The 13,653-nt window shown below is 42.6% G+C and overlaps 1 protein-coding gene across 1 annotated transcript in view; it reads right to left on the bottom strand.

Moving 5' to 3' along the window:
- The window catches only part of LOC134508516 (transient receptor potential cation channel subfamily M member 6-like), a 52,712-nt gene continuing 39,059 nt past the window's right edge, over nt 1-13,653 (bottom strand). The window contains exons 14-20 of the mRNA XM_063320249.1: nt 12,148-12,288; nt 10,315-10,449; nt 6,167-6,438; nt 4,877-5,105; nt 4,186-4,292; nt 1,208-1,342; nt 1-129 (exon numbers count right to left, since the gene is read on the bottom strand). Coding sequence (XP_063176319.1) covers nt 1,291-1,342; nt 4,186-4,292; nt 4,877-5,105; nt 6,167-6,438; nt 10,315-10,449; nt 12,148-12,288 — 936 coding nt within the window. The 3' untranslated portion in view covers nt 1-129; nt 1,208-1,290. The remainder of the gene's footprint in view (nt 130-1,207; nt 1,343-4,185; nt 4,293-4,876; nt 5,106-6,166; nt 6,439-10,314; nt 10,450-12,147; nt 12,289-13,653) is intronic.

Here is a 13,653-nt window from a genome sequence, read left to right as displayed (position 1 = left end):
CTCCCTGACTTTTTCAATAGCCGTGCTGAAAATATAAATGATAACAAGCCACTCTTGCACACTTGGTCTTGGTTCCATTTTCACCAACACAGTGTAAGTGAAGAGCATGAGAAACGCCATGTATGCCATCTACAAAACACACAATATATAATCCATATGCACAAAAATCCCCAAGAAATTCCTGCAAACATATTAACAGGTGATTAGCCTGACTATATGTATTCAAACTACTGGGGCAGCGTCAGACTTTGAGCCCAAAATCTTTTTATAGGAATATCTTTAAAGTCATTTGGTAAATTGGTGCTTTGGTAAATTGGGAGCAGAAGACAAACTATTGCAATATATGTTCACCTAGGCCCAAAACCCATATATGAGACAGACTATTATATCAGCATAATGTTACTTTGATGTAAAGGCGGCGCTATGCTTTTATCCTAACCTTCTGTAGGAGCAAGTAACCAGTCTCAAAGCTATGTGAATCACTGCTTATTAATCAGTGCCCTCCAAAACACAGGAGGAACAATATTAGGTGGAAAGCACATATGTTAAAGGTATCAGAACAAACTAGAAACATATCTGAGATAACTGATTAACAACTCGTAAAGCAGTTAACGACACCCTGTTAAAGGAGTAACAGTTTATGTAAACGGTGGTCTGACCCAACAGGCAAGCTGATCTTAAACTTCCTAAACTCTACTGACACAGGGTTAGTTACTAAAATAGATTTAGCAAATGCATATTTATTATATGCATAAATAAATTGCATTAATAAATGCATTAAAAATAAATTTATAAATTGCATTAATAAATGCAATAAATCCTATAGATTAATATTCATTCCTTCAGAAACGGTTACTAAAGGGACACAAATATCTGTGAGATATTTAAGGACAGCTTTAAATCCCCACACTCATGCAATTAAACACTGTAAAAAGATGTGCTCAGGTTTTTTCTTTAATTCCTTATAATTGTTTTTTGTTCTTTTTTTGGTTTGTTTCAGTTTGTTTTGGTTTTTTTTAATCGCAGCTGCATGATTTCAGCTGCAAAACTTTTCACTTAATTGTGAGAGAAATACTCAAATGCCTTCCCATCCACCGCCACCACTGTGTCTACAAATCCATGCTAGGCAAAGCAAAAGCAGCATCAAGTGGTATTTGAAGGATCAAAGGATGGTTTCGGCGATCCAAGTTCTAATGTGATGACCAACCGTGTGAAACCAGAACTTGACAATTGGTGCGTTGTAGAACTCATAGATTTTTCTAGTGCTGGGCAGGTTTCCTTGTCCACCGTCTACTTGGCTTTCGTGAGACTTCTGAGCAAACTTCTCCACATCATAATCCTTCTTTAAAAGGAAACAGCATTTAAAAAGTAAGAAACCACGGTCTATGGCTGCAAAGGTTGTATCATGTTAGAGGGAAGACAGACACAGGTATTTAAACTTTGTTCCAAATAAACAAACCATTACTGCAGCTTGATTTTGTCTTGTTACAACCACCTCATTTGCAATAATTAACTTGCATGCTTTTCCACTATAAATACTAATTTAGAGTTTGTTCTTATGACTACAGGCAGCAGACTAAGGGCCAGCACACCTGAATCCACTCCTGTTTCTGGCACATTTTTCTTTAAGTCTTTAAGAAGAGTCACTTAATCACTCTGTATCTCACTTTCCCCATTCATGAAATACAGATAAACAACAACTCCCAACACGATGTAGCTGTGTTAGCTAGAAATCCATTGACAACTGTGGCATGTTCTAAAGTAAGGGAAGGAGCATCACATTTCCACTAACATATACTGTTGCATAGAAAATGTCAAGACAGTGAAATTCTAAATACAGAATCTAATTGCTATTTTTGATGTATTGTATGTCGGATTAGAAGATGAGGATGAAATAAGTACTCTCTTACAGAGATCTGCCTACAAAAAATATCGGTAGCTTCTTCATTATGGTCAATAAAATAAAAACAAAAAACAAACCAAACCAAACCAAAACAAAACTAAAAAAGGCAAACACACTTGATTCTGTATCCAGAGTTTGACACTTGTCCGAATACCCCTCTGAAAGTACAAATATGTGATTGCTGCTGAAGCCTAAGAAGAGCTGCAGAACCACAGCAGGGGGCAACTGAGAAAACCAGAAGGTGTCAGAAAGAGTTTTCAGAGACGAAGGAGAGAGGCCAGGGGAACAATAAATAGCTAATAGCTGGGCAAGGCTGAGGGAACCAAACTACCTTGTTCAGTTTTGTTTCAATGCTGGCCAACTGCCTTGGCTAATGTCAGTGCTAAAGCTTACTGTTACTAGACATCTGCAGTATAGCACTTCTTATGTGACACATTTGTCCCTGCTACACAACATTTCCTTGGGTTATCAGGGGAAAACTGATTTTTTTCATCACATTAGACTCAGAAAAGTGCTAAATTTGGAACACAGAATCATCTCAACGCGTTAATATCAGATCCTCCAAGGTGAAGGAGAGAATTTGTCCCATGAAAAATGCAACTTCCAGGTGCAGCAGGTCACTGGAATTTATGACTGTGTGTGAAAGATGCTCTATATGACACCTGTACACTGTTGAAATTTTCTGTGCATTTTTCTATAATATTTCATAACAGAGTATTTAAGAAAAAGCAGTAGCTTGGCCTTTTGTTTTAAACAACACTCTATATTAGATAAAATCAGAATTTAAGCTTATCGCCACTGCAGGAAGGGAACAGCCCCCTCTGAGGCAGGTCAGAAAAGTGCTTACACACATTGCTGCATTGCCTTCTACCAGACTGCAGGGGTGGTCCTGCTGCAAGTAATTACAATTGGCCTGTCCTCTGTATCGTAGCTGTTAGCCGAATACATAAAAAGCATTTTTGAACTGACTATATTAGACAGACGCTGCAGGAGATAATAGCTTCAAGCATTTTTCTGCATCAGAGAGAGAAAACACCACATACAGGAGCGTGGCATTGACAGGCCTACCATGCAGCTGCAAAAGCCCACAGTGACAATCTACTCTCTTTTATTTTACACAAATTTAAAGTTAACTGAGAGGGTCCCAAGCAATCTACAATGCTTATCTGCTGTCAGGTAAGCAGAGCAGAGCAAAAAATGTTGCCTGACAGCCCTCATTTGACAAACCCGTTGTCATTGGTTAGCATCTCACCAACATTAACCCTTTTGGACGGAAATCCTCCATGTCTGCTGTTGACCTCAGACTGAAAACTTCTGGAAATTTTCAGTTCAAGGAATGCTTTGTGGAGAATGAGAAAAAGAAAGGACAGGCAATTCCGCTTGGGAGAAGTCCGGGGTAATTCAGATCTTAAAATGCAAAGACTTCACCTATGCTGGAGATTCTTCATAGACAGGCCTAAGAAGGACTTTTGTGCAACCACAGGTCCCTGTGGAGTGTTTCAGGACTCAGTTCAAGTGACTAAGCCAAAAGCACAGTGCTTCTCTTGCACTTGAACTATCATCTCTGCCAGGCTCAAGCGATGCAGAAGTAGAGATACCCTGTTTTTCAACATGGAGGACAGGAGGTAGACCTCTGGAAGAGCTACGATGTAATTCAGGAAACAAAATCTCAAGACGAGACTAAAAGCAAAGGATGGCCATGGAGAGGGGGAGAGGCTGTGGCTGAGATGTGGGGCTGGGCTCCTGGCCAGGCAGAGCCGGAGGAAGGAGTGAGTTGGACAGGACAGGACCTGGACTGCCTCAATTCTGCTGTTTCCCTGTTTGGGAAGCTCAACCGGGGAACATAAATTTAGTCTTACACATGTGATTTTGTGTATAAAACCATTCTTAGATTATTTGGTATGCAAGATTACGTAAGTATTTATCTGCATCTTGAATAGACTTTATGCTCTAAAATACCTGTGTAACTGACAGATAATTATAATCTCATTATAATTCTGTGATATTGGGAAGGATTTTCTTATCACGGCCAGTACAGAAGTGACACCCAGGACAGATGAAGCGACTTGTCCAAGGTCACTTCAGTCTGTATCCAAACAAGGGATCAAACCCCTACTTCTTGAGAACTGGCCCCCGACACTTCCAGCTGATCCCCTTCTCCTCACTCCTCAGGATTATACCGTGGTAAACAGACAGACCCTGACACACAAATGACTGATCATCACTGACTGACCAGAGACAAGGCATCTTTAGAGCTGGTTGGGCTCTGATCCCCATGATACCGTGTGAACTGGTGGCAGTCTTGAGACTGAGGCACATGAGACATTTCTGCTTTGCTTTTAAACTCCAGCATCAAGATGGTGGGAGGCAGGAGAATACTCATAATGACCTAAAAGAGAGACACAAGGTTTGGGAAATTAATTCAGCCATGATAGCATAGACCTTAGGCTATAGTAAGCCATCCACAGTGCCAGCACAAGCACAGTGCAATTCCACTGGCCTGGGAGGGAGCCACTGGTGTGAGGAATCTCTGTATCACACTCCTACAACCTCCAAAGAAGTGTGTTGCTCTTGACTGTTTTGTGGCTTTGAAGAGTGTCATGATATCTGGGGATACTTTAGATAACTGGTCCCTATGCCCAGAGGGCATTCCTCCCATCAGCAGCTCTGCCAGAGAACCAGCAACGCAGGGCAGCGAGACCAGGTAGGGGGGGACAGACGGGTGCTGAGAGAATGGAAACAGCAAAAAAAAACTCACAAAATGCACTCTTTTAATGTCATTCCACGGCTGCTTTTGCAAAGAAGTAAAACAGAAGCAAGCACTGCCCTCCCTCCCCGCCTTTCTGTGCACATTCCAATCCATTCTCAAGCACACCTGTCTGAAGCTGCATTACACATGTTCATAACCACAAAGACATATATGAAGCATGTGAACAGCATCTAAATGCTCAGAAAAAGCTAGAGTGATGTTACCTTAAACCAGGAGTTCTTCCGCATCTTGAGGCGTCCCATCCACATATCAGTCAGCAGCATCTGTGTGCAAGTATGGGATACAAAAGGCCGCAGCCCCACAGACACTGCTAGTTTTAAGCAAGTCGAGTTGCTCCAGTTTTTCAGTTCATAGGTCAGCAATTTCATGGCCATCTGCTCATTTTGTTTGAATGCTTTCTCTAGGACATCTAAGGCAAGCTGCCCAAATTCTCTGGAGTGGAAAGGAATTAACAGTTAATATAAGAGGAATCAGTCAAAACTCAGAATCACTGCTGCAAAGAGGCTGGTTTGAAAACTCCATTAACTAAAGTTCAGCTAACAATCTCAGTAAGCATGATTTCTTCCATTTTCCCCATTGCTTTACCAATATATCTAGCAAAAAATAACCTGGGGAGTAAATTTAACTATTTAGTCTTAATCACAAGGTTTGGGGTCATACTGTTCTCTACATTTTTATTTGTTTTGTTCTTAATCTCACTTAGCAATCAAAATGTACCCTGTGAAGTTCTGTTTATTTCCTTCAACAACAGACTCATCACCACGGTGGGTAAGCATTGTAGGCAGTTGCAAAAGCCTCTTCTTTCACACTAGCTCTTAAACATCTCTGTAAGGAAGACTCATCAAGAAAGATATGCCTCTCTTTAAATTAAGCCTTGGAGCTGCATGCAAAACAAGACATGACATCTTATTGTACTCTGAATCTGAGGCATGATGTCTACAAAGCATACAACATGTCATCAACAAGAAAAACTACCAGAAAACACTAATGTGAAACTTAAAAACTTGAAGAAAATTTTTGGTCTACTTCATTTATTATTCACTCAATTATTTCAGCACACATTTTCTTTAGGTCTTACACAGCGCAAGATTTAAGAACTGATTTTAGTTTGCTCATTACCGCATACTACAGATTTGAAAAGTCCAACTCATATATGCCATACGGCTTTTAACAAGTTGAACTTGAAGGGAAGCTGTAAGGGAAATTTCAATCTTCCACTTGACATTGAGTAGATAGTGAGCCATGCATTACTCACTTACGTTTTAATTTTCAAATATGCAACTAGATAACATGCTAATAGCTTTCCTTTAATTCTTGACCAGACTGCACACCTCCACTATATCATATGAATAGTGGGCAGCTGAAAGTATTTCTTTTACACTCTGTAGTCCATGGCACCACTAACCTCACAAACTCTTAGTGGATTAGGAAAATATCAAACCATTCTAAGCACTGCAGAACTTCGTTAATTACAGTGAAGAGACAGCTCATACTTTGAGTACTTCTTGAGTTCTTCTGAAGTGTCATCCACCATGTTGCTCTGCTTAGCTTCCCGTGCCATCGCCCTGTAGAGTTTGCAAGCCACAACGGCTTTGACCATGGCTTCTTCTCCATGCTGCCAGAAGAACATTGCCATCTTCTGTCTTTTCATTAATACTGCCCAAACCAGGAGGTCGTTATAGGGGTAGATAAAGCCTGATGACTCTGCAAAGTTTATATCCTCTTTTGATTTCTTCTTACATTTATGGAAAGCAGTAGATCTTTCCTATATATTTATTTTTCAGAAAAAAGAAAATCTCAATGAGTGGTTAAGGTTCAGATTCATGTAAATAAAACTACATGCAAATCTGATTTGCAAGTAGCAAACTATTTGATCATTACATACACATAAGTCACAAACTACAGCTACGATCACATTCAGATTACTAATGCAAAGAAGCTGGTATCATTAGTGGAAGAAAAACACTCTTTGCTCTGTGCCCATGCCATTTATAGCCCCCCCTTCATAGAGGTGGCCAGTCTCCAAACCCCGTGATATCAAGATCCTACTTTCACTCTTTTCTTGTCCTTGTGTCATGACAGAAAAAAAAGCAATCAGCAGACTGAAACATATACCATGGACATGTGATACTTGAAGGTGATTTTTACTGTCTGCCACATTTGTAATGTAAACTTGCTATACATTCATGTCTTGATGTTTCATAGATTCATAGAATGATTTGGATTGGAAAGAATCTTAAACATCACCTAGTTCCAGCTCCCCTGCCATGGGCAGGAACACCTTCCACAAGTTCAGGTTACTCAAAACCTGGCCTTGAACACAAGAGGGTGACACAGCCAGCCCAGCTGAAGTGCCTCTACGCGAATGCATGCAGCTTGGGCAATAAACAGGATGAGTTAAGGGCCACTGCGCTGCTGGAAAGCCATGACATAGTGGCTATTACTGAAACTTGGTGGGATGATTCCCATGACTGGAATGTAGCGATACGCGGATACAAGCTCTTCAGGAAGGACAGGCAGGGGAGGAGGTGTTGCCCTCTGCATCAGTGACCAGCTAGAATCAATGGAGCTCCACATGGGGAAGGACGATGAGCTGGTTGAGAGTGTATGGGTTAAGATTAAAGGGAAGACAGGGGAAGGCGATGTTACAGTAGGGGTCTGCTACAGGCCATCCGACCAGCAGAGCCAAGCAGATGAGGCCCTCCATAGGCAGACAGAAGTGGCTTCGCGTTCACAGGTCCTGGTCCTCATGGGGGATTTCAACCACCCTGACATCTGCTGGAAGGACAGCACAACAAGGCACCAGCAATCCAGGATGTTCCTGGAGTGCATAGATGACAACTTCCTTCTCCAAATGGTAGCGGAACCAACAAGAAAAGGCGCTATGCTGGACCTCGTTCTCACCAACAGGGAAGGGCTGGTGACCAATGTGAGGCTCAGGGATAACCTTGGCTGCAGTGAGTGACCATGAAGCGATAGAATTTAAGATCCTCAGGACAACTAGGAGGACGTATTCCAAGCTTACGACCCTGGACTTTAGGCATGCAGGCTTTGATCGCTTCAAGGATCTGCTGGCCAAAGTGCCGTGGGACAAAGCTCTAGAGGGAAGGAGGGCCCAGGACAGCTGGTCAGTATTCAAGGATCACCTTCTCCGTGTCCAGGAGCAAACTATACCGACAAAGAGGAAGGCAGGAAAGAATGCTAGAAGACCTGCCTGGATGAACAAGAAGCTCCTGGACACGCTGTCACACAAAAAGAAACTTTATAAGGAGTGAAAGAAAGGACAGCTGGAATGGGGGACATATAAGGAAGCTGTCCAAGCAGCAAGAGACCTGGTGAGAAAAGCTAAGCTCAGTCAGAATTAAATCTAGCCAAGGAGATCAAGGGAAACAGCAAAAATTTCTATAGGTATATTAATGGTAAGAAGAAAACTAGGGAAGGCATTTCCTCAGAAAGAAAATGGGGGAGCTGGTGACAAGTGATATGGAGAAGGCCAAGGTTCTCAATGACTTCTTTTCCTCAGTCTTCACTGGCAAGGGCTCCAGCCACACTCCCAGAGTCACAGAAGACAATGGCAGGGGTTGGAAAGAACTGCCCATTGTAAGTGAAGATCAGGTTCGTGACCATCTGATGAACCTGAAAGAGCACAAGGCCACGGGACCTGATGGGATACACCCACGGGTACTGAGGGAACTGGCGGATGAGGTTGCTAAACCACTTTCTATTATATTCCAAAAGCCATGGCAGTCTGGTGAGGTCCCTACTGACTGGAAAAGGGGAAACATAATCCCCACTTTCAAAAAGGGAAAGAGGGATGAACCAGGGAAGTATAGGCCAGTCAGTCTCAACTCCGTGCCTGGTGAGATTATGGAGCAGATCCTCCTGGAGGCACTGCGGAGGCAGAAGAATAACAAAGAGGTGATTGGGTACAATCAACAAGGCTTCACCAAGGGCAAATCGTGCCTGACAAACCTGGTGGCCTTCTATGAGAAGGTCACGACATCAATAGACAAGGGGAGAGCAACTGACATCATTTACCTGGACCTGAGCAAAGCCTTTGGCACTGTCCCACATGACATCCTGGTCTCCAAGCTGATAAAATATGGGTTTGATGGGCTGACAATTCAGTGGATAAAGAACTGGCTTGACAGCTGCACCCAAAGAGTGGTTGTCAATGGGTCCATGTCCAAGTGGAGGCCAGTGACAAGTGGAGTCCCTCAAGGATCAGTACTGGGACCGGTCTTGTTTAACATCTTCGTCAGCTACATGGACAGTGGCATAGAGTGCACCTTCAGCAAGTTTGCCAACGACACCAAGCTGTGTTGGGCGGCTGACACACTGGAGGGAAGAGAGGCCATCCAGAGGGACCCTGACAGGCTGGAGAGGTGGGCCCATGCCAACCTCATGAAGTTCAACAAGACCAAGTGCAAGGTCCTCCATCTGGGTCGGGGCAATCCCAAGCACCGATATAGGCTGGGCAGTGACTGGCTTGAGGGCAGCCCTGAAGAAAAGGACTTGGGGGTGCTGGTGGATGAGAGGCTCAACATGAGCCGTCAGTGTGCACTAGCAGCCTAGAAAGCCAATCGTATCCTGGGCTGCATCAGGACTCCACCTGCAGTACTGCGTCCAATTCTGGAGCCCCTACTACAAGAGAGATACGGACGTGCTGGAATGTGTCCAGAGAAGGGCCACAAGGATGATCAGAGGGCTGGTGCACTTCGCCTATGAGGACAGGCTGAGAGAGCTGGGGTTGTTCAGTCTTGAGAAAAGAAGGCTCCAAGGAGACCTTATAGTGGCCTACCAGTATCTTATGGGGGCCTACAAGAAAGCTGGTGAGGGATTTTTTAGGATGTTGGGTAATGGTAGGACTAGAGGGAATGGATTAAAACTAGAGATGGGTCAATTCAGGACGTTAGGAAGAAGTTCTTCACCATGAGGGTGGTGAGACACTGGAAGAGGTGGCCCAGAGTGGAAGCCCCAACCCTGGAAGTTTTTAAGGCCAGGCTGGATGAGGTTCTCAGCAACCTGATCTAGCGGGATGTGTCCCTGCCCATGGCAGGGGGGTTGGAACTAGATGATCTTTAAGGTCCCTTCCAACCCTAACAATTCTATGATTCTATGAAAGCCACGTAAATTCATTCTACTTCATGTTTTGTCTGTCAGATAAATGTATGTGGTCATCTTTGCTCTTTTATCATCATTTCTTTGAAAGAAAATACTCTGCCATCAATTTTCAGGTATCAGAACTATATCTCTTCTTAGCAGGCTTACTATAGCTTCTTTAATAAGCAATCATAAGAAAACATTGGGAAAATCAGAGAATTCCTACTGTTGCTTCCAAGTAAGAATTTTCTCCCATGCTCGGTGTTCAGAAATTCGGTGACACTACATTTCAATGAACAAAAGCCCTTAGCAACAAACGAAGGGAAGTTAAAAAGTATCGCAGGAGGAGTCAGAGCTTGATTTCAACGTTAAAATTACAAGACATTCATAAACACTTTATGAACACTGAGCAGTAAAATGCTGTAATTTGAGTAGAATTATGATAACAGCCTTCCCAACATATGTCTAAAAACGCTCAATAAAATGATTAGCAGCCTAATATGCCCTAAGCAAAGTCTAAAATAAGCAGTTATATTACCTTGTATTTGTAAGGCTGTGCTGTTCTGAAGAATTGAGAATGCAAAGTACTTTCAGCAGATCCCATTCTGCTACCCCCCTGATTACTCTGATGAAGGGAATGAGACAGGCTCTGAGAAAAGCTGGAGAGCACTCTCTAGATCCAAAGGCATACCATAAAACACAAGGAGAGAAATGCAAATTAAAGATGAAGTTTGCCTGTACTTATCCCTGATTGCAACAGTGCCTGTAGAAACTGACATTATTCAAAGATCAGTGAGTCAGCAACCACTATAACTACGACTGGAGCTTATACCAAGGAAAAAATAAGCTGCTTCACATCTAATTTAAAATATACATATTTCTCTGAATCTCTAAATTCAATAACATCCACCAATTACAACAACAACAGGGCTTGCACCAGATTGGAATCACCTAACCTGGAAGCTCTTCTGAGTGCCCACCCTTATAAAAGGTGCTACAAGCCCTTTAAGAGACAGAAGTTCTCTGAACTTTTTGCTGACCATTTCCTCCGAAGCATGTTTAGCACCCCTAGGCACTTTGTTCAGTGTTGACTGAGAGGGAAGAATGTTACCAGCTGAATGACTAGCACTCTTCCCTGCAGATCCTAGTTATAGGATCACGTGGTTTCATCCATCATTACGACCATAAGGTCGTAATTCATGAGGATACACTGAAGAGTGTTACCACTGCTCAGATATCTCTTTTTAAGCATTGTATTAAGCCAGTGACGCACAGGAAGCCCTGTCACTGTGTTTCTATTCACTCCGAGTTTTCATTATTTCTTCTAATTTTCCCTGATCAACTTGAGTTTCTTCTGTTAGTCATGAAAGCAGTACATGGGGATGAGAGGTTTCTGTTGTTTGCTTTTTAACATATGGAAGTACTTTAATCAAAGTCCAGTTCTACTCCAAAAACTGGGGAGAATTCTTATGCAGTAAATCTGCTCTTTCTGTGATGTTGAGAATGACATATGACTAATACATGGAGAAGTTTAGGCTGTTTGCAAGTTACTGTTTTGGAAAGCCAATGGGAAAAATGAAAATCCTAGTATGTTTGCACACTGTTGTTCTGAGGCAGTCTGTAGAGGTGACGCTACTGATATGCAGACATGGCTCAATGCTATGCCATAGTGCCAAATGCCTTAAATATCTAAAAGGCGCAGAATAGCACGCGTGTCCAAGCACAACCCTCTGCCTGCATGGGTGCAGTCTGCCATATCCAGCATGGGACTTCCCCTGTGATGACCAGTGTGTCACAGAAAAAGCTCTGCCAGGCAACCACAGCTCATTGGCTTGGGCAGGAAGACGCACCACTAGCACTGAGCTGCTTCTAAAACGTAAGACATTTGCTCAAAAACTTAGGTCAGGGATATCCCTGTTGCTCTTCACTATGCCATGCTGACATGCCATAAATCTAGTTCAATGCCTGTTGAATTCAGTATTTCTGTGATGTGGTTCAAGTTGCAAGAGCAGAAACATCCAACTGCTTCACGAAAGGGAAAATGGTGGTTGGTACAGCCTTGTCGATCTTTATTGACGGATGATAGATAAAGTACACAAGCTGGCTACCAGACTCAAAGGTAAATTTACTGAATTAATAGTTAATTTAACTATCACTGGTGGTCTTGAGGGGCTGTGAGTAATTTGGGGAGGGATTTGTCTGTTTTATTTGCAACCTCTCCACAGTTGTCAAAGAGGTTCATAAAACAGACAAGCACGGCATACATTTAACTGATGCTCTGCAGACAAATCGCGATGACAACCTGAGCTTTTTTAAGTGCCACATTTTGGATTTTCTTGGTGGACAGTGGTAGCCGTTTCACAGAAGTTACCTTGTGCTTTCTGTAGAGATCATTGTAGAGAATTCGGAAATGCTTCCTCGTGTAGCTGCTCCGATAAGCTCCACCAAGGAGGTACTCTATCACCAGTCCAATATCAATCAGTGATATCTTGTAATCCAAGGAAAGGGTATTCTGAAACACCAAATGTCACAAGCATTTCATGACACTATTATATGCAACATTCAACTCAACATGTCAGAGCCCTACTACTATAAGGGGAGTCTGGAAGAAAGTGCAACGAAGAGCTCCCACATCTGTCAGGAAAGCATATACATTTGTTAGACATATGAAAATCCCCTAGGAGGCAGAACACGGGTACATCCACATTTTCAGCCTGAAAAGTGTGATGTCTACAGTCCGCTGCACCCACATTGCATAGGGACATATATTGCAATGTTCACAAGACCAGCCGCATTCAACAGTGCAGGTAGTGGTTCTTCAGGTTAATCACCAACAACCAGACAGACAGATAACCATCTTCTTCTTCTCATAACAAGCAAAAACTAGCATGGTACTAGATTACACTAGTTCATTAATTAAAAATGAAGAAGTGGATGAAGCCTGCATTTAATGTTGTAGACTAATTTCTGGAGACTGGTAATCGCTTGTAGTGGCCCGAGATTGTCATGACAACTAGGACAGCAGCTGCATGTGCATTAGCTGTACCTTCTAAGTCTCTTACTACTTCTGTTTAAAGCACCACTGCTTCCCAGATTACCTCCACTGTCCTTCCATGACACAAGGTTTGTGACAAATTCTCTGAAGAACAGATTGTCTTCCATACAGATTTTAAAAATTATTGGTAAAACCTTGAATCACAACTCTTGGAAGTGAAAAATGGGCCTGTGCATAAAAGGGGTTAGAGGTGTCACGTATTCCTAGTGGTGTATGCCTTTCAGACTGTAAAAAGTAATTTTCTTCATTAGACTAAGGTTTTTTTCAATATAATTTAGCGGCAAGCCTCAGTACAGCCAGCTAAGGCCACCCAGCCCTAGGGAGGAGAAGGCAGCAACATGCCGAGCACTCTAGGGCAAAAGTACATCTCACAGGACAGAGCTTCCCAGCTCTGTCACTGATAGTTAGGCAAGTATTTCTGACTAATTTCTCTGCAATTCTGCACTCTGACAATTCTCTGCACTAAAAAGCATATTTTATGCTACCATTGCAGACTGCAATGTGTCTCCATTCAAAAGTAGCAGCAGCGAAACTGGTCACACTAATGGAGAAAATACTCTAGAATCCATGGTGACATCAGTCTGGTGACTGTCCTAGCTATTGTGTTACCATGTGTAATAAGACTGCAAGGGCACAGCCCATTCACAGAGCATTTATGCATACTTACAGAAGCTCAGGTGAAAAAGGCTTTTAGACCTGTTTGCAGGTCCCAAGGGAGTTTAGCTTACCCAACAGTGCAGAAAGTTTTGAAACTGTGCACCCGTTTTCTACATAAATTCCACTATTTCATTTCAACTGCCAAAAGCTTCACTTTAGACCATG

Source organism: Chroicocephalus ridibundus, chromosome Z, assembly GCF_963924245.1.
Source record: "Chroicocephalus ridibundus chromosome Z, bChrRid1.1, whole genome shotgun sequence".
NCBI classification, from domain to species: domain Eukaryota; kingdom Metazoa; phylum Chordata; class Aves; order Charadriiformes; family Laridae; genus Chroicocephalus; species Chroicocephalus ridibundus.
The sequence above is the reverse complement of the archived record's forward strand: the minus strand, read 5'-3'. Positions and strand labels throughout refer to the sequence as shown.